Source organism: Ambystoma mexicanum, chromosome 14 (assembly GCF_040938575.1).
Source record: "Ambystoma mexicanum isolate Mex_15411 chromosome 14, UKY_AmexF1_1, whole genome shotgun sequence".
Taxonomy (NCBI): Eukaryota; Metazoa; Chordata; class Amphibia; order Caudata; family Ambystomatidae; genus Ambystoma; species Ambystoma mexicanum.
Window position 1 is genome coordinate 517,801,261 of NC_090940.1, and position 27,740 is coordinate 517,829,000.

The 27,740-nt window shown below is 49.7% G+C and overlaps 1 protein-coding gene across 1 annotated transcript in view; it reads right to left on the bottom strand.

Moving 5' to 3' along the window:
* DYNC1H1 (dynein cytoplasmic 1 heavy chain 1) overlaps nt 1-27,740 on the bottom strand; it is a 2,031,190-nt gene that overhangs the window by 59,746 nt on the left and 1,943,704 nt on the right. The window contains exon 76 of the mRNA XM_069637760.1: nt 17,859-18,027. Coding sequence (XP_069493861.1) covers nt 17,859-18,027 — 169 coding nt within the window. The remainder of the gene's footprint in view (nt 1-17,858; nt 18,028-27,740) is intronic.

Consider the following 27,740-nt stretch of genomic DNA (forward strand, 5'->3'; position numbering starts at 1 on the left):
GGCCACGAAAAAAGCGTTTGTTGCCATAGCCGCGTCTGGTAGTGGGCTTAGAGATCTGGTCAAGAGTTTTGATAGTATCGAACTCTTTTTTGGCCATCTCCAGAGCCTCATCCACCGCTTTCCCGAAGAGGTTTGAGTCTTCAATAGGTTTATTTATTAAAGACGCCTGTGTCTCCGGTTTGAACCCTGAGTTACGCAGCCATACATGGAGTTTTAGGAGTATTCCCTGAACCAGGGAACGTCCCGCTGTCTCTGCAGCATCCAGAGAGTTCTTCACAATGCTCTGGTTGACCTGGGTTCCTTCGCCAATAGTTGATAGCAGGCGTGCCCGTAGTGGTTCCGGCGCTTCTTCGGGGTCTTTGCGCAGCTTGGCCCACTGCGCGTCCGCGTAGCTAGCTAGCAAAGAATTGTTGTTCGCAATTCTTGCAGAAAAGGCAGCCGAGGATGTGACTCTCTTTCCAAGGGCATATAATCTCTTGCCCTCCTTGTCAGGTGGTGCCTCGCTGGTGGACAGCGGCACCCCTGCCCTCTTCCTTGTATTAGTTACTACAAGGGAGTCAGGAATAGAATGTCCCCTGATGTACAGCGGGTCTGAGGGTGAAGGAGTGAAAAGTTTTTCAATTCTTGGATTAACTCCTCTGATTAGTGCGGGCGTGGATAGCGAAGGGATGATTCTTCTCTTCACTGAAGCGAGGAGGGGAATGGTCTGGCTGACCGGGGGTTTCTCCTTAATTACTCTTTCCACAAAGTCTATTTCAGGAGAGATCTCCCCAGTGTCCAGTTCGAAATGTGCTGCTGCTCTGCGCAACAGGGCATTGAATGTGGGCTGATCGTCTATGGGAGACGTGTTCCTAACAGGTGAATTGTCAGGAGGATTTAGGTTCAGGACATCAGTGTCCGAATATACTGATGGGGATTGCCAGGGATGTGAAGGCCCTTCTTCTGGATTTTCTCCGAAGCCTTATGCTACCATGTCTGGGCTGTCTTCCAGACCTTCCTCCTGGTTCTGTCCCTCTTCATCGTCCACAAATTCATCCTCCTCCTCCAAGTATTGTTCCTCACCAGTGAGGTCATACACATTATGGAAATCTGAGGCTGTGTCCTGCTGGGGATTGAATAGTCTCGGATATTTAGCCCTGGGGTCCTCCTGAGGCCCTTCTCTTGTTCTCTTGGGAGTGGGAGGGTTCTGGGTCTTCATAAACCTCTCCATTCTCTCCATGCAGAGATGGAGCCTTTCCATGGTCTCATGGGGTACCCCTGAGCGGTCTGGCGGGGTAAAATTAGTGTCTTCTAGCTGAAAACAGCTCGACCTCTCCCATAACGTTGAGGAAAGTGTCCCGTCGCCTTCCGAAAAGCCTTCCGGTGTGCTGGGGGTCCCCCCGACTGAAGGGGGTAGTCCCTGTCTTTCTTCGGGCTTTTTCGGCGTGTCTTTCGACTTTTGCGTAGCGCTCGACGTGTCTTTTGGCGTACACTTCTGGGAGTCGGCTACAACGATCCTCGCCAAGCTCTCTGCGACTCGTTTGTCAGAGGAGGGCTGTGGTTTCGACGTTACGGGTGTCGATCGTTCTACGGCGGCGTGCGCTCTCTGCTGGTGCGCGCCGGCCGATGGTTTGGGGGCGGTGCCCTTATTTGCCGAAAGCCCAGTCGCTGGTCGCGGCTGCGGTTGCGAGAGGGGCTTCGAACCTGAACGGTCCAAGGAGGCCGACGGTGGACCCTGCGTCTCCTTGGGCGCTGATGCTTTCTTCGTCTTCGACGAAGAAGAGCCGTGGGTTGTGTGCTTATGTGTGGTATCGTGTGCGTCAGTGTCGCCGGGGTGTTCATCCCCATAAGCAGGGCGTGAGCCGAGCCCGTCAGGGCCGGGGACAGACGACGAAGAGCGCTCTTTAGAGGGGTCTACGACTTCCGTAGCGGAGGTCGTGTTATCACGTTCCTCGTCACTGTCGGTGGTAGCAGCGGCGGGTGAGGAATCGGCCTTCGACATAGCGTAGGCCGCCCACCTCTTGACCCTACAATCTTTTAGAGTCTTTGGCTTAAGAAGCCGACAAGCCGTGCAACCCTCCTCTTTGTGATCGAGGGGCAAGCAGCGGTTACACTGTGAATGCAAGTGAACTTGCCCTTGCAACGCGGGCAAAACCTAAAGGGTGTCCTCGCCATAGCCGAGGCAGTAAGTCGTGATAACGACCCCAAGGGAAAGGAAGGGGAAAGGGAAAGGCATTCTCAGAAAGGAAACAGAGATGTCCCACGACCCCACTCTCCCTACTGTATTTGGCCTGCGAGGCCAGGCCATGTGTTCGGCAACGCCGAAGGATCTCCTCCGCTCGTCCCTCCGTCGAAGATCTTGTTCGGCGGAGAAACAGCTTCAGAACTGCGTCGAGGGAGGGATCTATGTGTTATATATTAATAGGAAAACGACCAAAGGTCGAGGAGATGAAATCTGCAATGTCTCTCGAGGAGCTCCGCGTAAAGGCGACCAGTAGCTGGGCGGAAAAAAACAATCTGAGGGACCTCGACGCGTGAGGGATTGTGGGTACAACGCACGTCACTATAGGGATAGTGTTTCAGACACGCCTTGTCGACGTCCCCTTTTCGACTACGAAAAACAAAATGCAATACTCCGCAGTGACCACTGGATGTCAGACCTATGCACAGCATGTGATTCTAAGCAGATTAACAAACATCAGAAATATATATACAAACGTCACGTTTGAGTGCAGGGATGAAAGCTGCCAGTGGACATCTACCCGATAATGCATGGTGCCCTCTGCTGCCGTAAAAAGCATATCAAGCTGCAAGCAGGATATCGGTATGTCAAAGATGAGGAATCTGTTGGAAATACAATATTTGTTTTTCAGTGATCTGAGCAAAGGACTGGCTAAATAAAGGAAAGCCTGTGTCAGTGGAAAGTTGGCGGCCAAACAAAGTAAACTGGAATATTATATGATGTACCCTCCCACGCAAAATTATGGTAATTGTGGTATCCATAATTGTACAGACTGCAGAAAGGCTGTAATTTTTGTGGACTGTGTGACAGGGCGAGCCCCATCCAGCCCAAAAGGGGTGTCCAAGTGTAGGCAGGCCCCCTCCACACCCCTCCTTACCTGCAGTGATAGCAGCTTCTAGGCCGCAGCAGAGCAGTAGCCGTAGGAGAGACATGGTCTCTAATAACGGAGCTCGTGGCAGCATCACTGTCACAGGGTGCCACGACAACTACAACACTGGCCGTCAAAGAAATCCGGCTCCAGTGTCAGCTGGAGACTGCAGCACGAGAAGCCTCCACTATCCCGCCAGGGAAATGTTATTAATAAAGGCCGCACAGAAGCCTTTACCCACTATATGACCAGGGATGTAATTATTTTAAAAGGCCCCTTCAGGCCTTGAGCAGCACAATGACTTGGGACCCTAGCAGCCATGTCAAGCCCTCCCACAGCCTTTTCTTGTCACACCCCGGTGAGCCAGGTAAGTGATTGGACAGGGAAATTATCCAATCCTGGGAGGCGGTGGAGCATTTAAGGAGGTGTGTGTGAGTGTGCAAGCATGGGTTAGTTTGGTGAGGACAGGAGGCGGTGGAGGACGTCCGAGAGACCAGAGGAGGCAGTGATTGGAGTGCAGAGGCTATTGTTAAGGAGGGGGTCTGTGGAGTGGTTGTGGGAAAGTGCGAGTACTAGAGGTAGGGTAAGAGTAGTAGTGGAGTAGCAGGGGAGGTGGTGGCAGTAGCTGGAAGTAGGTCGGTAGTGGGAGTAGTGAGTGAAGGAGATCGAGCGGTAGTTGGTAGTAGAAGGGGTGTGCAGGGCATAATATCCCACAGTGTCCCTGAGGGTCTGACCAGGGTCTAGCGGGAGGGTTAGCAGGGCACGCTATCCCTGGGAGTTCAGAGAGAAATACAGCGGAAGGGTTCGGGTAGTAGCAGAGTGGAAATAGTAGAAGAGGAGAAGACTGGGATAGTGATGTTAGACCAGAAACGACCCTATAGTATGTATAGTATGTTGGCCAGAAACCAATATCATCATGTGACAAACATCACAATCGCAGAATTGTCAATTTAACCAGAGGGTGGTCCATTTTGTGAAATGTCAGCCATTTGCTTTTTTTCCTTTCTGTCAAACCGCTTTGCAAAATGTATTCTGTGCTTTGAACTCGCACACGGTGCAAGGCCACGGCCGGAATGCTGAAACACTAATACAGACAGGAATGTCAATTGATACAGAGATACATTGTTTTTCTCCCTCATGAAGTCCTTGAAGGTGAACAGAAGCCGCATCTAATCAGCAGACCAGGTGCCGGCCTGACTTGCAAACGCTGTAGTAAAAGGCAGTTAAAGTATGAATTATATTCTTTTAGCAGTAATCCTTCGCGGAGACTGGTATTTTCTGCCTCAGAACTGTCTGACCCTTGGTTCATGAATCGAAACACATAGATAACGTGCTAAGGAATGTTTCTCTCCTACGAACATGATATCCTTGCCGAACTAAGAGCTCTATGTTCCCCATAACAGAAAGCTGTCTCTGCTACTATTGCTAGAATAACTATATTTAGACTGAATAGAGATTTGTCATAACGTGTCATAATTGTCATGATTGTCAATCATCGAACCCTAGCCTGAACGATACATATATGGGCGGATTGAATTGCCTTCAAAAGATTGCATGTTATGTATATATATTGTTGCTTGAGCGTTGCTCACTCTCTTGCGTCTCACTAGGTCTGGGTACACACGCTGCGAGACTTTGAGACCCCAGTCGGCCGACTGAGAATACTTTGAAATAAACCAGACTTGTTTGGAAATCGAACCTCGTGTCTGTCGTGTCAATAGCGTATATGGTTATTGTGCCTTAGTTTCCATATGCAGTCTTTATGGCCTAGCAGTGAGTGGGAGTAGCTATTCATATAGAGGGAAGAAAATAACCGAGGTAGAGGGATAGTTGGAGGTACCACCGGTAAGAATAAGAGTAGGAAAGGAAGTAAAATCGATGGGTGGATTTGAAAAGGCGGAGTGAGAGGTTGGAGGGACAGTGACGTGGTGGGAGGAGAACAATTTAAGAGACCAGTATAGCGAAGAGTCAGGTACGAGAGGGTGTGAAACGAATGAGCATGATGCTGGGTGAAAGGCAGCACCATTCATAACTCCCTGAGACTGCTAAGCGGAGATAGGAGTGGGAAAGCTATAAAAAATTCCTAGGGAGTCCGTTAGCCAACCATTTAGGGAATACACCAATAGCCCAGAAAGCCAAAGACAGAAAGGGGTTACCAATCCTAGTGCTAGTAACATCCATAAGGACGGCAGGGTTAGGGAGGTGGGGACAAGGCTAGGGTAGACTATAGAGAAGGCCTGCTTTAGCCCCAAATAACGCAAGCCCTGCTAGACCCAGACACCATTGCTACAAGAGATACAGCTATAACCTCTACAAAGAATTTTAATAAACACCCTTGAACTCTATATCTGAGTCAGCATGGTTCTTTGTGGTAGGCCGCCCTATCACAACTGCAAAAAGGAAAAGGGGATGTTTATGCAAACTGCTGGATTTGATTGTGTCTCTGCTGTCTGTCTTGATAATTTGCAGAGACTCGTCAATGGTCTTGCCAAACACGTTCTCTCCATCAAATGGCCTGTCCAATGCTTTGAATGTCTGTTTTGAAGTTGGTGGCTTTCAGTCATCCCTGCCAACGGATAGACACTCTGTTGTCAATCTGATGGAACCGGGTGTCCGTGAGGTCTACTGCCACTGTAATGGCATTATCCAAGGCCACTACCCCTTCCTGGAACAGCGACGGAGCTTCTACCTTCTTGTCCTCAGGTAAGAAGTCCAAAATACAGCCCAATTTATACCATAGTTCCGACCATATCAGTACAAAATGGCCAAGACGATAGAGGCCTTAACGGTGCTGGTAGCAGTATAGATGATTCTTTAACCCAATTGCATCCAGCTTCTTACCCTCCTGGTCAGGGGGCCTCATGGACGAGGATGTCGGGTCCTACGAGCCTTTCCTGGCTGCGACCACAGACTCAGGTGAAGGCTGGGACCTCAGGCACTTGGGGGCCGAGTCAGGAATTCGATTTCTTCTCGTGCCAATCCCGCTCGGGAGGAGCAGTGCTCAGTCTTTATCAGGGCCAAGCCCTCATGCCAGATATCGTCTAGCAAGGGGATGGACATGATGGTCTTCCGTCTGGACTCACGTCGTTGGTAAAGGAATCCTTCCTTTTTAGTCTCCTCAGGCACCAGTTGAAAAAGTTCTGAGGCCCTGGACATCATAGTGTTGAAAGAGCCGACCTCATCCGGTGGAGAAGGCCTGTGCGGTTCATCCGTGACCAATGGCTTCCCGTCAGCAGGTACAAAGTCATCGGCTTAGTCAGTGTCTGTCGCCATTGTATCCGTGCCTGTGTCAGTATGTGCTGCCGGATCCCCCGTTGGAGTGAAATCTCGAGGCGGTGTCAGATGACACCTTGGATCAGCTGGGTCCTTTGATCTGTGCTTGCGCCGCGGAGGACTCCCACAAAGCGGCCTTGCTGGACTCCTAGATGGAGCAGGGCCCGGTGTGGGAGGCAGTCTGTTGAATTTACAAAAAAGGTGTGTGCAGAATGGTCCTAATGTCCTAAGACATGTCCCTTGGCTGAGGAGTGAAAGGAATAAGTGGTGGTGGTTTCCGGACTGATGCGCTGGCTCACCTTGTGGGGACCCCAACTACAGACACTGGTCTCTGACCCCTCTTTCGTGGTCTGAATAATAGTCTTCTGGCAGATTATCATCACCCTCCTCGTAGCTTGTATAAATCTGCACTGGATACCCCGGGGCAGCTTGTGGTTCTGTACCCTTCTTAGGGTCAGTAGGCGGTTTACCCTTTCTCTTTGGAGACTTCTTGGCCGGAGCGGTCAGTGGAGCTGTCCCCATTCCAGGGGTCTTAGCCAGAGCCGGAGGAGCTGCTTCACATCGTGGCGGTAGGGACCCCCAAAGGCTGGACGCCGCCATGACCGTGGACACTACCTTCATGGCCAGCCCCCCACCCCCCTGACGAAGAAGTAGTGGTCGTCAACGGGGTGGTAGCAGGAGTCTTTGTCGACATGGTCATCAATGACTATGTTGTTTTGGCCGGTGGAGCTGCCGATGGTGTTGCAGAGGGGGATCAGCAAAGGGCCACCTTTAGAGTCCTCTTTCGTCGTCTTGTCAGTCGATGGCAAGCAGAGTTTCGAAGGAGTCAAGGACTTTCTCCAAGTGGGAGCGCCCCTCACTGGTAGATTTGCTGTAGAAGTAGCCAGTGACAGTGACCTTGTCCTTCCCGAGCTGGGACCTGCGGCAAGCCCAGTGGGAACAATGTGCAGCCTTGCCTTCTCTTGGAACCCCGAGGGCAGGGCTTCCTCAAAGGATCTCAACCTCTTTTCTGAGGGAGTGCTCTTGTGGGGCTGGCTGGTCCTGGGGAACTTCATCATGCCCGGAAGCAGAGTCAGAGGCCTTGCACGGTTTGAGCCATGCTGCCAGACTGTTGAATCGATCCTTTTTGTCTTTTTCTAAAATCCACGGCAGACATTGCATCCCTCCTCATCATGGTGCGGATGCATGCAATATAGACATTTATGATGTCCATATTCGACGTACACATTCCTCAATCCACATTTTGCACAAGAGGCATCTCTTCTCCTCAATCATGGTCGAAAGGTGCGACGTTGGCTCAAGCCTGGACCTTCTCCAAACTCGAAAGAAGATCTGCGATGTAGTATGATCTTCGCTGACAGCGGGTCCCCGCTGCCGGTAAACGAACTCCAGTCGAACTATGAGACAAAATCAGTCTAACTTTTCTAAAATGTGCTGAAAAAACGTGTACTATGAAAAATAGCTCAGAACGCAAGAAGAGGACTCCCAACACTGAAGCATACAGTAAAAACCTGAAGATGGCCACCAGGGGTGGAGTTTAGAGAGAGGACTGTCATTGGATGGGGCGGCATGACCCAAAGGACTGTGATTGGTTTAGAGAAATACAGTTTTTAAGCTAAAGTGAAACTTTTTTCTTTTACCAAGGATTCCCAGCCCGACGATGGGCAATATTCACGAGCATGTGAATCCATTCCACTTAAACTGATTTTTGCAAAAGTGATACATACTAGTGCTTTTACTGACCTTAACTGAAGTCACTCTGTGTGCTGGATATGAAAAGTATATGAAAAGTTACTCACCTGCATTATTGTTCCTTTTATAAAAAAAACACAGAAGCTTCAAGAGGAGCTTTCCTGTTGGAACACAGGTAGCAAGACCTGCACATCAACTCCCAAATGAGAAAAACAGCACTCTCAATGCAAAGGAGCACAGAAAATGGCCTAGGGCAAGTGAAACCCAAGCCCCACAGTACCTGAAGAGTGAAGTGGAAAATGTAGCTGGTTGCCTTCTGGATGTAACAATGATGACCCTGATTGCTGCTCCTTGGTCGTGGTGACAAAGTATTGGTAGTTTCGGCATTTTAGATTTGCTTGTGTATATATAAGGAACAAGTTACTTACCTGTAACTGTTGTTCTCCAGCATGGGTCTGGCATGGATTCACATGCTCATGAATATTCCCCGTCGTCAGGCTGGGAATCCTCGGTAAAGAAAAAACCAGTATCAGTTTCGTTTCTGATCTGTCTTTCGTAGTAATAACCAATCACTGGTCTCTGCGTCATACTGACCACAGCCAATGACTGCCCTCTACCTAAGCACCGCCTCTGGCAGCCATCTTCAGATTTGGAAGCACGTGAAGTGGCAGTATGACCAAGTGAAGAGCCGCAGAGGGGTAGGCGGGAGGGTTCGCATGTGAATCCATGCCAGACCCATGCTGGAGAACAACAGTTACAGGTAAGTAACTTGTTCCTTCTCCAGCATGGGGTCTGGCATGGATTCACATGCTCATGAATAAAGAATACATAGCAGTACACACATGCACAACCACGGGAGGTGGCAAAGGCTCAACATTAAGCATCACATCAACTCAACATTAAGCATCTTACCTCCTCACCAGGCTCACCTCAGGCGAACAGGTTGCGCAGCACTGCTTGGCCGACCCTGGACTCCTCCCTGGAATCCCGGTCGACGCAGTAGAATTTCGTGAAGGTGTGCGTCGACCTCCACGTAGCAGCCCTGCATATGTCCAGCAGGGGCACACCAGATAGGAACGCCGTGGTAGCTGCGATCGCTCTGGTGGAATGGGCTCTCGGACGGCCAGGCAGCGGTCGGTTTGCCAACCGGTGACAGTACATGATACAGCCGGAGAGCCATCTGGAGATGGAAGCCTTCGAGAGAGCCTTCCCCTGATTGACAGGTCCAAAGTTCACAAAGAGTTGTGACGTCTTCCGAAAACCTTTCGTGCGGTCCACGTAGAACTTCAGCGCTCTAGCTACATCCAGCGAGTGCAAAGTCCTCTCAGCCGGCGACGAAGGCGACGGGAAGAACACAGGTAACACCAAGGGTTCGTTGAGATGAAAGTCCGACGGTACCTTGGGCATGAAGGAGGGGTGCGTCCTGAGCACTACCCTCGTGTCGTGGAAAGTCAAGTACGGGGCCTTGCAGGAAAGGGCCTGGATCTCTCCCACTCGTCGTGCGGAGGTGATGGCCACGAGAAAAGCTGTTTTCCACGATAGAAACTTCAACGGGGCCGAGTGCAGAGGCTCGAACGGAGGTCCCATAAGTTTGGTCAGCACCACGTTGAGCTCCCACGCCGGGGCCGGAGCCTTCACCGGCGGGAACGATCTGAACAGTCCCTTCATGAACTCTTTCACCAGACGATGAGACCACAAGGACGTCCGGCCCGTGGTTCTGGTGTATCGGGAGATCGCAGCAAGATGAATCTTGATGGACGCGTGTGCCAGACCAGCTTTGGCCAGCGTCAGCAGGTACGGCAGCACTTGGGGAGCCGTAATCCGTAGAGGGTTAATCTTCTGTGCGTGGCACCAGACAGAAAACCTCTTCCATTTGTGTCCGTAGCATTTAAGAGTCGAGGACGCCCTGGCCTTTGCAAGAACCTCTCTGCAATCGGCCGGTATGTCGTATCCTCCAAACTCTAGCGCTGCAGGAGCCAGGCCTGCAAGTTCAGCGACTTCGGGTCGTGGTGGAGGATGGCGCCTCCTTCCCTGGAGAGTAGATCCGCGTCCGCCGGCAGCTCGATTGGCGGGGACGCCGACAAGTCCAGAAGGTCCGGGAACCATATCTGCCTCGGCCACGCAGGTGCGACGAGGATCATCCTGCACCGTGACCTCTTGAGCTGGTTGACGAGCCGGATTAGCAGAGGCAAGGGAGGGAACGCGTAGAGGAACAGGCCCTCCCAGGGGAACGAGAAAGCATCGCCCATGCTCCTCGTCTGGGGAAACCTGCTGGCGAACCTCCGGCACTTGGTGTTCGTCGCCGTCGCGAACAGGTCGATCTGGGGTGTGCCCCACCGTCGGAAGAGGCGATCCACCAGATCCTGCCGTAGTTCCCACTCGTGGCACGAGCGCAGCTCCCTGCTGAGTGAGTCGGCGATGGTGTTTTTTATCCCTGCCAGATGAAACGGCACCAGAAGAATCCCTTGGGCGACGGCCCAATGCCACAGGTCCTGCGCCTCCTTGGACAGCGCTGGGGACCTGGTTCCGCCCTGTTTCCTGATGTAAAACATGGTGGTGGTGTTGTCGGTGAAGATCCTCACCACCTTGCCCTTGAGGGACGGAAGGAAGGACCTGAGGGCCCAAAACACTGCACGGAGCTCCAGGACGTTGATATGCAGGGACTTCTCCGTCGGGAGCCAGAGTCCCCTTGCGTGCAGATTTTCGGTGTGCGCTCCCCACCCTTCTAGGGAGGCATCCGTGGTCACAGTCACCTGGTGGGCTGGGGTCTGGAAGTCCATGCCCGCCGTCAGATGCGCGCGGGTGCCCCACCACCGTATCGCTCGTCGGAAACTCTCGTCGAGCTTGATCCTTTCCTCGAAGCTGCCCGTCGTCTGGATCCAGCGCGCATCCAGGAACTCTTGCAACGGGCACATCCGGAGCCTGCACATGGGAATGAGGTAGATGCAGGAAGACATATTCCCGAGGAGGGACTTGATGGACCTCACCTTGGCCGCGTCGGCCACCAACATCCGTTGCACCTTGCCCAGGATGGTCCTGGTCCTCTCCTCCGACGGGGAGGCCAGAAGGGACACTGTGTCGAGCCTCGCTCCCAGAAACAGTGCGACTTGCGCGGGCACCAGGTGGGATTTGGCGTAGTTCACGGAGAATCCCAGGTCCGTGAGGAGTTGGACGGTCCTTGCCGTGTGGACCACGGCGAGCTCCCTCGTCTTGGCGCGGATGAGCCGGTCGTCCAGGTAGGGGTAGACGTGAATCCCCTCGCGGCGCAGCTGCGCCGCCACCGGTGCGAGGCACTTGGTGAAAACCCTGGGTGCCGACCGCAGTCCGAAGGGAAGGGCTTTGAACTGGTAATGACGCCCTTGGACCACGAATCTGAGGAATTTTCGGTGCCCCTTTAGGATGGGAATGTGGAAGTAGGCATCCTCCAAATCCAACGACGATAGGAAGTCTCCTTCCTCCAGCTGACCCAGGACGTGCTGGAGGGTGACCATCCGGAACTTCTGCGCCTTGATGAACTTGTTCAGGCGTCGCAGGTCCAGGATGGGGCGCCATCCTCCCGTCTTCTTCTTCACGAGGAAGTAACGCGAGTAGACTCCGGAGCCCCGAAGCCTCTTTGGGACGAGTTCGATGGCGCCCTTTCTGAGCATCCAGCACCCAACGGTCGGTGGAGATGGACTCCCACACGCTGACGAAGCCCGCCAGCCGGCCTCCCACCGGGGTGCTTCGGTGGGGGCCCGACCCCACGGCCGGTTCAATCCTGCTTGGACGCGGCCTTGCCGCCTTGGCCTCCTTGGCGACGACGGCGGGGTCCGCCAGACTTGCCTCGTCCTCTGTAGGCCTCTTGCGACGACGAGCGGGCCGCTTGACGGTAGGAAGCGAAACCGCTGCCGGAACCTTTGGAGGCGCCCTTGCCTCCGCCGCTCCGAAAGGGCGTCCGCCGTTGCTGCAGTACTCCAAGGGCCCGGGCCGTCTCAGTATCCGCCTTGATGGCCTGAAGGGAATCGTCCACTGTCTTCCCAAACAGGTTGTTCCCGTCGAAGGGCATGTCCAGGACCCTGGTCTGGACGTCCTGCCGAAAGTCCGTAGCCTTGAGCCATCCGCGACGTCGAAGGCAAACGCCGTTGCCCATCTGGCGGAACCCGGTGTCGGCGATGTCCGTCGCCACGGTGATGGCGTGGTCCGAGGCCACCTCACCTTCCTGCAGGATCTCAAGGGCCTCCGCCCTCTTGTCGTCCGGCAGAAAATCCAGCAGGGGAGCTATCTTGTACCAGAGTTCCCTGTCGTAGCGGGCCACGATAGCCAAGGCGTTGGCCGCTTTAATCGTCGTCGCCGCCGACGAGATGACTCTGCGCCCCATGGCATCCAATTTCTTTCCCTCGCCGTCCGGCGGGGAAGTCGACGTGGAGGCCGCACCCCCCCCCGCTTTCTTCCTGGCTGCCGCGGAGACGACGGAGTCCGGGGTAGGCTGCGCCCGGAGGCATAGGGGGGCCGAGTCCGGGACCCGGTACTTTTTCTCGTACCGGTCTCTTTTCGCTGGCGTCGTAGAAGGGTTCTTGAGGAGGGAAAGGCCCTCATCCCAAATGTCGTCCAACAGAGGCACTGCGAGGACCGTCTTCCTCTTGGTCTCGCGCCGTTGGTAAAGGAAGCCTTCCTTTTTCTTCTCCTCAGGGCAGAGTTGGAAAAGCTCGGATGCCCTGGCGATCATTGAGTGGAACGATCCAATCTCGTCGGGCGGAGAAGCCCTGGTGGGAGGCGACGACGGAAAATCCTCGTCGTATGCCTCGTCGTCCGTACCCGTCGCTGCCGTGTCAGTCCCCGTATCATCCCCTCGGGTGGACGGGGAGGAGGGCTGGACGGGGCGCGACGGTTGAAAAGGAGGCGGTGGATGAATCCTTCTTTTCTTGGTAGGGGGAACACCAGAAGGTCCCGGTTCTGGATCCCCCGACGGGAGAGGTTCCTCCGTCGGTAACGGTAGTCTCGTCCTTATCTCGGAGCATAAGGACTGTATAGCCAACAAAATGGCCGCTGAGTTGTCTTGCGGCGCTGGCAGAGGGGAATCCGACGGGCGAGCAGGGGCCCCGTCGGTATCCTCGACGATGTCGTCGTCGTCACCTGCGTCGGGGCCCATTCCGACGGGCTGGTCTTGTTCCACGCCTAGGCCGTGGCTTAAGACCTCGATCAGTTCCTCTTCTGAGGTTGAGGCCGAATCTACGCCGACGCCCTGCCCCCCCTTCTTCCCCACGGAGGGTTTCACGGGGGTCCTATCGATGGGCACGAAAGAAGACTCCCTCCGAGGAGGCAGGGAGATTCTGGGCCCCGAGGCCGCCACCACTGGTGCAGCCTCCACAGGCTGGGCCAGGGCCGCCGCGACCGTTTCGATAGAGGGCTTGGTCGAATGGATCAAGGCCTTCACCACCTTAGGTGCGCTCACCGCCTTATCCTTGAGGGAGGGGGCACTGCCACGCTCCTCCTCTGCCTTAGAGCTCGACCGGGGTCTCTCCAGGAGCTTCGCCGGGTGCTCGGCCTTCCTCTTACCCGACCCAGAGCGTTGGCTCGTGGTTGATGGTGCCGGGGAGGGTGCGCCCTGCCTGGCGCCCGTAGAGCCCGACCGTTCGGCGCTCCCGGTGCCAGCGGACTCGCGGTGCTTGGCCTTATGTTGGGCCCCCGTCGCCGGGGCGCCCTCAAAGGTCTTAGAAGACCGCTCAGATTTCTTCTTCTTCTCGCCAGACGGGCTCTTACCCTCCAGCCAGCTGGCGAGACGTTGATGGCGGTCCTTCATGGTCCGTTCCGACATGTTGCCGCAAAACGCACAGTCCTTCTCCACGTGCGTCTTGTCCCCATGAAGGCAGTAAAGGCAGAAAGAGTGTTCGTCCTCCTTGAAGACGTTCTGCAGCTGGCATCCAGGGCAGGCCCTGAACAGCTTTCCGGGCGTCGAGCTTCCCTTCTCCTGGGCCATCTCCGAGACCGGGCCTGAGAAGCTTCTGGAGTCCTCCGAAGCGTAGCTCGACGAAATCTTCACCCTTGAGGGGCACAGATGAATCCGACACGGGTCCCCGTTGATCGGATGTAGGATCGGTGGAGCTTGAGGCTCTTTTGACCGAAAGAATCGAAGTTTTTGTGAAAAAGCGCGAAAAAATAGCACTAACGCTCGAGAGCAATAGCACGAGGATCCCAACACATGAACGTGCGGTATAAATCTGAAGATGGCTGCCAGAGGCGGTGCTTAGGTAGAGGGCAGTCATTGGCTGTGGTCAGTATGACGCAGAGACCAGTGATTGGTTATTACTACGAAAGACAGATCAGAAACGAAACTGATACTGGTTTTTTCTTTACCGAGGATTCCCAGCCTGACGACGGGGAATATTCATGAGCATGTGAATCCATGCCAGACCCCATGCTGGAGAAATAAATATGTTTTCATATAATTTTAAGTGAGCGTTTTCTTGGATCTCTGTATGAACTGATTTCTTTGTACTGCTCTACAGCTCACATAACTCCGTCCTAAGTTAAGCCTGGCTGCTCAGCCACTCTAACGACTTGTGTAGTACAGGCCTAGTTTAAGATTTGGGTCTGCAATATCAAGAGAAGTCTTATGAAGTCTAACCCCAGCTGGACCTTAGAAAAACGTACCCAACATGTGTCAACCCTATAATCTTTTGCTTGGACTTTAATTATGTATTCTTGTCCCTAGGTGAGTGGGAATCTCTTTCCCCTCAAACCTAGTATTTTACTCTTTTTATGTCTCTCAATAGTGTGTGATTGGAGCTATAGTTTCTCATAACTTTTGGGCTTAGGCTGGGTGGCCCCTCAGAGCTTGGGAGTACTTGGGTGAACTACTGTTCCCAAAGGGTAAAGTACGATTAACCTCTCCTTTACATTTTAAATAATAAGCCAGCGCACCCCCTTATGTGGAGTGCTATGGGATACACTGTATCCCTTTTCTCACTTACCTGGTAACATTTGTCACAATTACAAGTAACTTGAATGGCTGGTGGCAGAGTAACTACTTTCATGACTTAGTCATTATTACTTGCAGGCTGGCAAATCAGCCATGGTAATGCACAGGAGGGTTACCATTCTGCTAGCATGGTGGGCTACTTTTTTCGCCATTTCTCGTTTGCTTGTTGTTTCCGATGTCTTACACCATTCAAGGCGGGAACGTCATTGGTTGAAGTTTTGTCTTCGGCGGGAATCCTTTGTATTCCCTGCCGAGGCTCCAGAGTGTCTGAGAAGGCAGGAAGTGAGGGAGCAGTCCAAAACTCTGCAGCCCTTGGTCTTTCACCTTGCCTGAAAGGAACCTGGGCTGGCTGTTCCGATTGGCTTGGACAGCCAGACCACCCCTTTCTGTTAACTGCAGGGAGAGTGTGCAGAAGTTGTGCTGTAGTTCCTGATAAACACTCCAATCCTGGAACCTGAATCCGAAGAGGAAGATGAAGAAATGACAGCTGTAACAATTTCCAGTGACCGGAGAGCCTGCTGGGTAACAAAAGCCTGATGCAACCCTTTCTTCCATCCGACCTGGGGGTCCCGAAAACAACAACTCCTACCGAGAGGCTGGTGAGACCCACTAGTATCAAGAAGACCTGCAAAACGAGTCATCCCTCGACATGCTGTGACCTTCATGGGCCGCAAACCGCCAATACCAGGGGATCTCGAGCCTGAGTGCAGTGCAACATCTTCCAAAGTCCGAATCCTGCTGAAACTTTGGTGGACTCCTGCTGGACCTACAGATACACTATTGGAATCCCTGAAGCTCCCTCACCAGAGTGCGTGAAGAGAATCCGACAAACTATACTCATTCTTCATCTGGTTCCAATAAAAGGGCACAAAAAACACAGAGCCGTGAGAATCTAGTAATCCTCTGTTGTAAGCCTTTTGGGACGACTGCTGCTGCGAGTTCACACCCAAGGTCCGTTTCTTTCATCACCAGACCGAGATACCAGCGACTGGGTCCTATGCTGCTGCATAGTGAAGTCATCCACCCAGGAGCTCTTCTTTTCTGTCAAGGTACTGTGTTGGCTTGGGTAATAGTTATCTTCAGTCTTGTGTCAATCCTGTGAGGCTGAGTGGGTGATTTGTGTGTTTGGGAGATTGCCGAGACCTAATGCTGGAACGCCTATAAGGAGTCTTCTATGAAGTCTCTGAACACAACTAACTCTGAAGTTAATACTTACTTGAAGAAAATATCCACGGCAACTCTGACTTTCCGGCAACTGAACCCTATCCAGACCTGCCTAAACCTGGCTGCTCCTAGACCACTAGGGTCCCTCTTCTGCCTCTGAGATCACTCATGCTTTAGCATAGGGAATCATTCTAAAAGGTAAGGCTTCTGTCTTGAAAATATAATAAGTGTGAAAGTACTTACTTGTAAATGAGTTGATGTTCAAACTATATCTCTATAATAGAACGTTACTAAGTGTTACAAAAGTTATTACTTACCTTTAATTTAATGGTTGCTTCTTTAAAAAGTATATACTTTGAATAGTGTTTCACTCTTCTTAAAAGTAATTGTGTGGCCACTGTTTTATTATTCGTAACTGGATGAGTGTAAAAGCTTACCAATAGGGTTTACTTACCTTGAATAACTCTGTTCTTAAAGTGTACCATTGGCTTTTGCTTTCTCTGATCTGCTTCAGTGCATTTCTAAAACAGTATTGCCTTGGAGTTAAGTCCTTACCTTGAACTGCTGATTGCCTTTCTTAAAAGTCTGCTAGAGTTCTTAATCAATTGCCTTAGAACTGTATTATACACTTCTAACAAGTATCCTTGGTATAACTAGCTAATAGGTCGCAGACAGTTCACATACCAATACCTTGAATAGCTCTTGGTCTTCTTAAACTGTAATTTTGGGTTGTTCCTTCCCTGAATTCCTTTAGTGCACTTCTAAAATAGTTTCACTAGGTTTAACTTGTCCATGAGTAGCTTAAGGCCCCTCTAGAAAGTATACAAGTTAAGTTACTCCCTCTGAATTGTGTTCTAAAAAGTAACATTGGTGTGCAACTGTATCCATTCCCAATAAAAGAAAGTTACATATGTTGCAAGATATACTTACAGGGAAACCAAGTGTTTCTTATGCACCTCACTGTAAAGTGCGGAGTGCAGTGTAAAATAAACAGAATTTCATAATGTAACACAGTTCTCCTCCATGGATAGCCATATGGAATGACCAGTGCCCACAAAACAGATGAGTTTATAGAGGCAAGTAAAGTAAAAAGGCTTCACTTGCCTCCAAGAGTCAGGACAAGCACAAAACTGAAAAATGTTAGAGGGTTTCCTGCACGAAAGAAAATATTTCATAACACACACACTCCAGTCCTGTAACCTTCTTGAGGACAGCACGAAAAGTATCGGGTAAGCATACAATGTAATAGAAGAACACTAGTCACAACAGTGGGTAACTTTTTGTATACATACTCTGGGGACATTTCCTTATTGTTGCTAATGTAGATTACCCTGCATCTTTTTTGCACCACGCTCCCCCTCTTTATAGACGGGGCTGCTCTGCATAAGGCAACAAACAAAGAAGCCCTGCAACTGAACTTCAAATTGGTCTTCCTGAACCCTAAACCACGAGTCTTGGAAAATTCAAATAGCAAACGTTATGAGGTAGTTCATACTGGAACCTAATCCCTAAAATAGCATAAGACTGCTAAATTAAGCTTCAGTACTGAACAAACAGAAAAAATTTCCTGTTCACATTTTAAAATACACCACTTTATTATGCAGCGCAAATGTACAATACACTGAAATTGTAATGGAGAGATGAAACCTTGAGGAACCAGCACACTTTTTGATGAAACCAACCTGTGATTCCAAAGCTGTAAGCATCCAGAACTGCATTCTGAGTAGTTGTAACACTGACTTGGAGGCACAATTCCTCCAAAGACCAGCTGTTTGCTTGGGCAACATACTGTCTTGTTGCAGTAATGTACGCCTCAGGCACAAACAAGCTACCCAAACAAACATGGATGTTCTGAAAAGACAAATCAATATACATGTTAGTTTAATTAGCACCAGTAAACCTACTGAATAAAGCAATACTGTTAAAAAATAATTCAACCTCAGATCCTTCTATCACGGCCTGCACTTTAATACAATTATGAGACTAATGTAATATCTTCGAGCTAATAAAAGAATCAGAGCTATGCAATAGCAATACATTTTTCTAAAATTCATACCTGGAGCCCTAACCATTTACAAGCGGTAGGAATAGGTACGTTTAAATGTTATGTCTGCAAAGGTAAACCTGAGTAAACACTACGAAGATTAGAATTAGGCTGGTTATTAAATTGAACATTTGCACCCTTTTCAGAACATTACAATTGTCTCAGCCAAGGAGGAACAAGGATTTCAACCAAATTCTGGGAACCATTACCTGGTATTTGCATGAACTCCTTACTGACTAGCGGGTGGAATGGAAGGCTTGGCGCTGCCTGTGCTCTGGCTCACTCTGTGTCCAGCCCCTGGCCCTAATGTTTTCACCCTTCCTCCCACTCACATTTACTCCACTGCTGCTTCTCTGGAAGGGATGTGGTCAGTTTGGCCCGCTCCCTCTCCACTGGCCTGCCTGTCTGTGACACCCTGCTGAGGTCAATGTCAGAGGGCAAGTGGGTGGGGGAGTGATGAGGAATATATGTGGGAGGAACATCCATCAGAAAGCACATTACCAGTGGTAAGCAATTTGTTCTTATAAATGTATAGTGGCGCACCATAAATACCTCATCCTATATAGAGTCCCAAATCAATTATTTGCCCCAGAGCGCGCAGAGTACAAGACCAGCAAAAGGGCATTTACACTAGGAAATTATGGCAAACCGCTCTACCAAATATAGCGTAAGGCCTGGCAACAATTGTTAGGACTCATTTTCTATACTCTGGCCTGGTGGACAGATGTATAGAAGGCCAACCTATATTGTGACGGGGACAACTCTGGGAGCTGTAGCCAAACCAGTTCAAGGTAGCAAAGCGAGTGGTCTAAGCGAAGTCTGAAATGATGGTGAGCTTGTAAAGGGTCCACAATGAGCACAGAGTGTGAAGCAGTCAAGGAACACACTTAGACAAACGGGTATAGACATACTTCTTTACTTATGACTACAAAAAGGTAATACTATCACACAACACTAAAATTAGATACAAACAAAAATATGCAAAGGCATCCAAAAAGATCCAGAACATTGCGCCTTTTAAAGTTTGAAAAATATATGCTTTATTATCCTCTATAGACATAAATTTGCCCTTATAGTAACACGTGTTTCGGCCTCAGCCCGCCTTTTTCAAATCAGGGCTGGTGTAATCAAACCACACCGGGGGTCAATAGCTCCTCATTCAATCAGTAATGTATTGGGCCAAATCCCATTATAATGTAATTTGCCAAGAACTGAAGTCACTCGCGTTGGCTTTGGAAAAAGTTAGATACATGTATACAAGTACTGGTGAAAGGCAAAATACATATCAAACCCCTGAAAAGAAAGATACAGATTAGTAGTTTTTCTCTCTCTTTATTGTGCGCATCTGGTTATTGAATAAACCTTAAGCACGAAAAATAAAAAAATTACATCAAATTATTTAAAAGACTGTTTATAATGTTTATAAAGAAGAACACGTTACTTCTTACCTGGTAACGTTCTTTCGATGGGATGTTCTTCCTTATCTTGATAAGGACGTATTCCTTATCTTGATAGATCATCTCCAGCTTGCTGGCCTCGGAATTTTTTTTCCAGTAGAGGGCGCTGCACGCTGACGTCCCTCGAGCCGATGTCCCTCGGCAGCCTCTGTATCGGCGCCGACGTCATCATGTGTATAAATAGACTCGCGCAGCGTCCGTTGGTCAGTTCGGTTTTACATTTAACAGTTGCTTTACATGAATTGGTTATTGACCCTGAAGGAGCGTAAGCTGTAACCACAAGGGAAGTTTTACTGAGGGGATGGATGGGAGGGGCGATAAGGAATACGTCGGAGGAACATCCCATCGAAAGAATGTTACCAGGTAAGAAGTAACTTGTTCTTCGAAGGGATTGTGTCCTTCGACATATTCCTTATCTTGATAGACTCCCATAGCAGTGGTGTGTAACTGGAGGTGAGTAAAAGTGCCATGTTTCCCTTCAAGAATGAACAGAGTATAACACAGCTTTGCCAAATCTAGTCTCTTGGCTAGAGGAGGAATCCAGGTTGTAAAAGTTTGTGAAGGTATGTGCAGACAACCATGTGGCAACCACACATATGTCTCGAATCGGTACCCCTCTTTGGAGGGCCGAAGAGGCTGCGATACCCCTGGTTGAATGAGCCCTAAGATTTTGAGGAGGCTCTTTCCCTGCCAGTTTGTAACATTCCAGAATGTCCAAAATAATCCATCTGGAAATGTCTGTTTTGTTATCAGTAATCCCAATTTGTGCCCTGAGTAACCCACGCACAGTTGGTCTGCTTGCCCAATCCTAGCAAGTCTGCTGATGTAAAAGCTCAAAGCCCGCCTTGGGTCCAGTCCAGCCTATGTAGTCTTTCTTCCTCTTTCCCCGGATGGGGAGGAGGATAGAATGAAGGTAAGGTAATCTTCTGAGTGATGTGGAATTCAGAAACCACCTTTGGGAGGAAATTAGGCTTCACTTGTAGGATAACTTTGTCTTTATGAAAAATTGTATGAGGGGGTTTACAAGATAGAGCTTGTAATTTGCTCACCCTCCTAACAGATGTCAATGCCACCATTAAGACAGTTTTAAGGGTAAGAAATCTTAACGAATAAGAGTGGAGTGGTTCAAAAGGAGTACCCATCAGGAAATATAAAACTAAATTTAAGTCCCATAAGGGAACTTGGAAAGGTCTTGGAGGATGGACATTGGTTAATCCCTTCCAAAATTGTATTACTAAGGGTAACTTGAAATACAATGGCTCCTCTGCAGTGCGCTTGAAGATCGATAGCGCTGCGAGATAGCCCTTGATAGTGCCAACCTGAAGGCCCGAATTTGTCAAATAGAGTAGAAAAGCTAACACCGTTGGTGTACAACATGAAAAGGGATCGATATTCTTTTCTCTACACCAGCTGCAAAATTTGTTTCAACGGCAGCGGTATAAAGTCTTTGTTGCTGGCCTTCTGGCCGAAAGCAACACCTCCATGACGTCATCTGGGAGGTCCCAATCCTTGTATCTCAACCTTTCAGATACCAAGCGTGAAGGTTGAGGGTTCTGATGTCTGGATGGAGAACCTGACCTCCCTTCTGCGAGAGAAGATTCTCATTGAGTGGAAGACGAATTGGAGGGCAGATGGACATGTCCAGAAGGTCCGGGTACCACGTTCTCCTGGCCCAGTCCGGGGCAATTAGGATCATGGCTTTCCGGAACCTTCTCAAACTCCTGATCATTTGAGGAATGACAGGGACTGGAGGAAATGCGTACAGAAGTGGAAACTCCCAGTCCACTACGAACCCGTCCCCTAGAGCTCCTCTCGGGGGAAATTCCCTTGAACAAAACTGATCGCACTTACTGTTGATGCTGGTGGCGAACAGATCCACTTGAGGGGTTCCCCAAAGGGTGAAGATCTGTTGAAGGACTTCCTGAGCTAGTTCCCACTCGTGGGAGACTGTGTTCTGCCTGCTCAGAGCGTCCGCCGTCAAGTTCTTCTCTCCGGCTAAGTGAACTGCCGATAGAGAGATTCCTTCTTGGATTGCCCAAAACCAGAGCTGCATCGCCTCTCTGCACAGAGGCAGTGATCCTACGCTTCCTCTTTTGTTGAGGTAGTGCATGGCCACTGTGTTGTCCATCATTATCATGAAATTCTTCCCCTGTACAGATGGCAGAAAAGCCTTCAGCGCTAGTCTGATTGCTCTCAGCTCTAACAGGTTGATATGTAGTCTGGACTCCGATGGAGACCAATGACCGCTGATGGTCAGTTCGTTGGCATGGGCTCCCCACCCCGTGAGTGAGGCATCCGTGACTACTGTTATCTCTGGCCATGTTTGCCAAAACAGTTCTCCTTTCAAAATGTTCTCCTGATAGGCCCACGGTCTCGAGCCACCTCTTCCGGAACCTGAAGGAGATCTGTCATTCTCCCTGAGAATTGCGACCACTGAGTTCTTAGTGCCCACTGAAGAGATCTCATTCTCAGGCGAGCCTCTGGCACAAGGAAGATGCAGGATGCCATGAGGCCTAGCAACCTCAAAAAGTCGAAGGCTGGGAGACGTTGGGCATTTTGAAACTTGATGACCATCTGCAGAATATCTTGAGCCCTCACCTCTGGTGGCGAGGCTTTTACAAGGAAAGTGTCCAGGACCGCTCCAATGAACTGGAATCTCTGTGATTTTATCATCTGTGACTTCTTTAAATTGAGGGAGAAGCCCAGTTTGTGAAGGACGTGGCAGACATAATCTAGCTGGATCTGAGCTTGTCCCGGAGATACAGCTCTGATCAGCCAATCGTCCAGGTAGGGGTAGACATGGATCCCTTCCCTCCTTAGACTTGCAGCCACTACCGACATTAGCTTGGTGAAGACCCTCAGGGCGGAGGTCAGCCCAAATGGCAGAACTCGAAATTGATAATGAGAGTCGCCAATTGCGAACCTCAGGTATTTCCTGTGTTTGAGATGGATTGGCACATGGAAATAAGCATCCTGAAGGTCCAGAGATACCAGCCAGTCCTGGAGCGGGAGGGCCTGAAGGATCTGAGAGAGAGTTACCATCTTGAACTTGTCCTTCCTGAGGAACTTGTTCAATTAGTAAGTCCAAGATAGGTCTCAGTCCTCCCGTCCTTCTTCGGTATTAGGAAGCAGGGGGAATACCAGCCCTTGTTCCTCTCCGTTACAGGTACCGGTTCTATGGCACCTTTCTCCAGCAGGTCTACGATTTCCTGCAAGAGGAGCAGATCTGGAACTTTCAGAGAGCTGTTCCCCGGTGGATGACTCTGAGGAATGCATAGAAAAGGCAGGCAGTAACCTTGGGCAACTGTCTCCAATGCCCAAGCATCTGACATAATAGCCTGCCATTCCGTCAGATGTTGAGTTAGCCTGCCCCCTACTGGTGTCTTGTGAGGAGAGTCCTCAGAGGGATTTAGAGGCGGCTGATGCAGATGCCGAGGGTAAAGAGGCACCTGCTGCTGCAGCTTTTGTATTTTTACCCCATCCACCTCGGGTGAATCTTTTTTGACCTCTTTGAACCGACTGTCCTCTGCCTTTTCCGAATGCGGAATAAAAGTGAAAGGATTTACCTCTCCAAGAGGTTCCTGAGGGGCGATATGGCATTTGACGGATTGCAGCTCCCAGGGATTTTGCTGCTGCTTTGGATGTCTAACTTTTCTAGGCTGTCATTCGCCTTCTTACCAAACAAAGAAGAGCCGTCAAAGGGCATATTTAAAAGTCTGGCTTGTACATCTGAAGCAAACCCGGACTTTCGCAACGACGCAAATCTGCAGGTTGTAGTACTTGCCGCCATGGCCCTACTGATACTGTTAGCAGAATCAATGCCAGTTTGAAGGGATTCACATATTGCGTCTTTACCATCCTTAATGATGTTTAGAAACGCTTCCCTTTCTTCTCTCTCAGCCGCTGATGAAGCACACTCCCAAAGTGTATGGCTGAACCTTGAGAGCATACAAGTAGCGTTAATAGATTTCAACGCCATGCTACATGCAGAAAAGACTTTCTTAGCCATAGAGTCGTATCTTTTGTCATCCCTGTCCTGTGGAACAGTAGGGTATGCCGATCTACTGCCTGATGCAGTTGCTGCTTGAACAACCATACTCTCTGGAGTTGGATGTTTAGACAAAAATTCAGGGTACCCTATACTTGGCTGATAATTTCTTGTTAACCGCCGGGATAAACTCAGGAGTTTCCCAGTTAGCCAATATTTTTCTTTGTAATGCAGCGTGAAATGGAACCACAGGATCCTCCTGTGGGCCTTTAACTAAAATGTCTGTAAGGTCATCCTGTTGAAATGCAGGTGAAGGTGTAGACCAACCCATGAATTCTATAATCCTTGCCATTAAAATTCTGTAAGGGGTCTCGGCATGTTCCCCTGGGTCTTGTTTGGCAAATTCTATTTCTGGGGAAGTATCTAACCCACTTGCCTCATGTAAGGATTCTCGAAGGTCCTTTAACCTATTTTCCTCAGAGGTAAATTCCTCTGGTTCAGGTGTTGTGGTTCTCTGCAACCCAAAGGGTCTTTCTTGATCCGAATCCTCCACTTCTTCATAAATTGAAGACAAGGGTCTGAAATAATCAGATCTTGGAAATGGCTTAAATCCCATTTCCAGAGCAGAAGGGGCCAAATTTGTCGTAATTGGTTGAGAAAACGTCGACGCGGACGTTAAAGGCTTCGAAGACACCAAAAAAGGCGTTGAGAATATCGGAAGAGGCCTCGAAGAGCTTGAGAGGATCGGAATCCTACTCGAGGTTGTCGATGACATTCTCGAGGTTGTGTTAGAGGCCCTGGGTATGACCACTGGCTGTGAGGTAGTGACGGCTGTGGATTTGTTCTTTGTCGGCGTCGAAGACGGCGTCGATTCGATGGACCTATGCGTCGATGAGCCCTTCGATAATGGCGTTGATGACGCAGATTTATGCGTCAAAGGGACTTTCGACGATGGCGTCGATAGCACAGTGCCTTTGCTCGAGGGTTCGTGACGCTCTCGAGTAGTTTCTTTCGCCGGGTGCAACGACTCGCAGCGTTTCGATTTTTCGGGTCTTTCACCCAGGGTATCACCCTCAGCTGTCTTCGAGGGGGTCGAGGCCACTTTCTCGAAGACGCTAAGCATCCTTTTACGGAATTACTCCCACTCAGCCTGAGAGCTATGTTTTGTGGGGCAGGTGACTCTTTCCGGAGAAACAGAAGACGAGGAAGGGGATCTTCGACGTCTCTTACTCAAATGCTTGGATCTCGAAGAGTGGTGGGAACTGCTTCGAGACCTAGAACGAGAATGTTTCCTGTGTCGGCGCGGAGACGAATGTCTCGACTCTGCCAAGGAAACTTTCGAAGGAGTTTTAACTGTCTTACCTCTCTCAAGCTTCCCCTTACGCTCCTTCAAGGCTTTTGCCGTCATGGACATGCAGTCCTCGCACTCCGAACATTGGTGCTCTGATCCCAGGCGCCACAAATAGATCCTGTGAGGATCTGTCAACGACATCTTCTTTCCACAGTCACGACATTTTTTGAAGCCGGACCGTGGAGTCGTCGGTTCAGATGAGGAAGCCATCGAGTAAGTGTTGGTATTCTCGAGGAATAATGAAGAATATATCTGACTAACGAACTGAGCAACGCGATTCCGAGGCCCACAAAGCGCGGAAAAACAGGACTGAGCAACAGACGCTGCGTGAGTCTATTTATACACATGATGACGATGGCGCCGATACGGCGGCTGTCGAGGGACATCGGCTCGAGGGACGTCGACGCGCAGCGCCCTCTACTGAAAAAAAAATTCCGAGGCCAGCAAGCTGGAGATGATCTATCAAGATAAGGAATACGTCAGAGGATACAATCCCTTCGAAATGGAAATTAGTCATAATCAAAACCTACACTAAAATAATGTGTTCAATTGTCTCTGCTCAATTGATTTCAGCGCCATCTTCTACACGTGAAACGCTGCGGCGGTCATAACCACTGAGTTTGCTCCAAATAGAGGGGCCCCGAATTGCTGTAGTTCTATGCTGTCAGGTCGTTTTACCAATCTGCCATAGCTATTTAGATAGTGTGAGTTTAATACAGGGCATGCAGTGAGCAAGTGTCTGCTGGTTTCAACTTCTTTTTTGACAAAGTCGGCATATGTGATCCACCAGTGGAATCCCTTGCCAAAAACCATGAAACTCATTTGTTGGCAGGATATTTGCCCTTAGATAGAGAATGAAGTGCTTCAAATTCATAGAGCACATTTCTTTCAGATAAGTACATGGAGAATCAGAATCGAAGGCCAGATGCGAAAATTTGTTACATCTTCGCTTTCTAGTTGATATTTCAATGCCTTGTATCCTGTCCCATGTCTTAATCTTTTTTTTAATGATCTCTATGTCAGGCGAGTCGAGTAACCTTGGCAGCAGTATGTTCAATTTCCTGAGACTGGATTCAAGGCATTGTTTTGATTCTACTATAAAATTATTTTCCTTAGACACCTTGTTTTGGGTGCCTAGCAGTTTCATCACAGGGTTGGAATTTAAATATGGCGATCTTAATTTGCTGTACAATAAGATCATTTGCAGTAGACAAGTAGCCTGCCCCATATTACAGCCTCAAAGCTGCAGCTGGTACGGATGAGGGAACATTGATTGTGCGTAGAATTATTTTCCTCTATCTTGTCAAGGCAAGAGACTCGTTTCCAGGGAAGCACTGTCAGACCATATAGTAAACTGGGTACCATGCTTAGTCTATACATTTCCAGCATGCCCTCAATGTTTAATCCCCGTTTTCTGGCTGCATAATGTTTTACTGCCAACCATTTTTTCCAAATCTTTGGAAGGAGTATGGTGCTATAATAGTGCACTGAGGGTTTGTATTTTATTAGGAATACCAGGTAACTATTGTTTTCTAGAGCTTCTCCATAAAGTTGCCAGCGAAAGGTGGGATTATGGGGGCATTTTCCAGCTAGGCACATGATCTTTGTCTTAGAAATGTTAATTTCCATGCCATTGGCCTTCTTATGTTCAACCAGCTGGTCTATTGATCTCTGCAGACCCACTGGAGTCATATCAAAGTTGACTGTCATCAGCATAGGTCATACATAGCAATGGCTCTCCGTTGATTTTTGGGGGAAAATGTCTTTCTAGACCGAGTGCCTCTCCCATATCTGCAACATACAATTATACAGGACAGGAAGGGGGCTAAAACGCACCCCTGCTTTCAGCCCCGTCTAGTGCTGAATTGTTTACTAAGATTGTCAGTTTGTTTATGTCATGTTAAAAGAATTTATAGAGCACTCGTAGGCCCAAAGGCATCTTGGCGCTAAAGCATCAAGCACAACTACAAAGTCCACTACACCTCAGAAAAGGAGAGTTTTCAAAAGACGCCTGAATTGAAGATGGTTCAGGTTACCTCTTAGGACAAAAGGAAGCGTATTCCATAGTTTGGCAGTAGCCACCGAAAAGGCACAGCCGCCAACTCTTGATAGGCAAACTCTAGGAATATCTATCAACCAGGCATTTGCCGAACAAAGAAGTTGGGTTGGGAGATATGGGGAGAATTTGTCCCATGGCGATGGAAGGCCCGATGACCTTAGCAAAGGGCCTTAAATTCTATACGCCTGGCGACAGGAAGCCAGTGGAGGGAACGTAGGACTGCAGTAATATGGATGCCGTAAGGAGTGTTAGTGGCCACCCCGGCTGCCAAATTCTGCAGCAGTTGTAACCAGTGGATCAGCCCCACTGGCTGAGCCAGAAACAAGGAGTTACAAAGGTCTATGCGGCTCATCACCAGAGAGGCCACCACCAGAGGTCTAAGATGACATGGCAGAAAGGGGAGCACCCTAGGTAAAATCCTTAAGTGGAAGTGGCCGGTTCTACACACTGTTCTGACCTGAGCGGCCATGGAAAGTGTGGATGATAAAGTGACACCAGATTTGTAACAACCGACACAGGAAGAGGAAAATCAGCCAGTGCCACAGGCCAGAAGGATGGAGAACTTAGAGCTGCATTAGGAGGGGAACCCACCACTAAGATCTCAGTCTTGTCCCCATTCAACTTCAGCCAATTCCTACCCATCCAGTCCCCCACGACCATCAGGC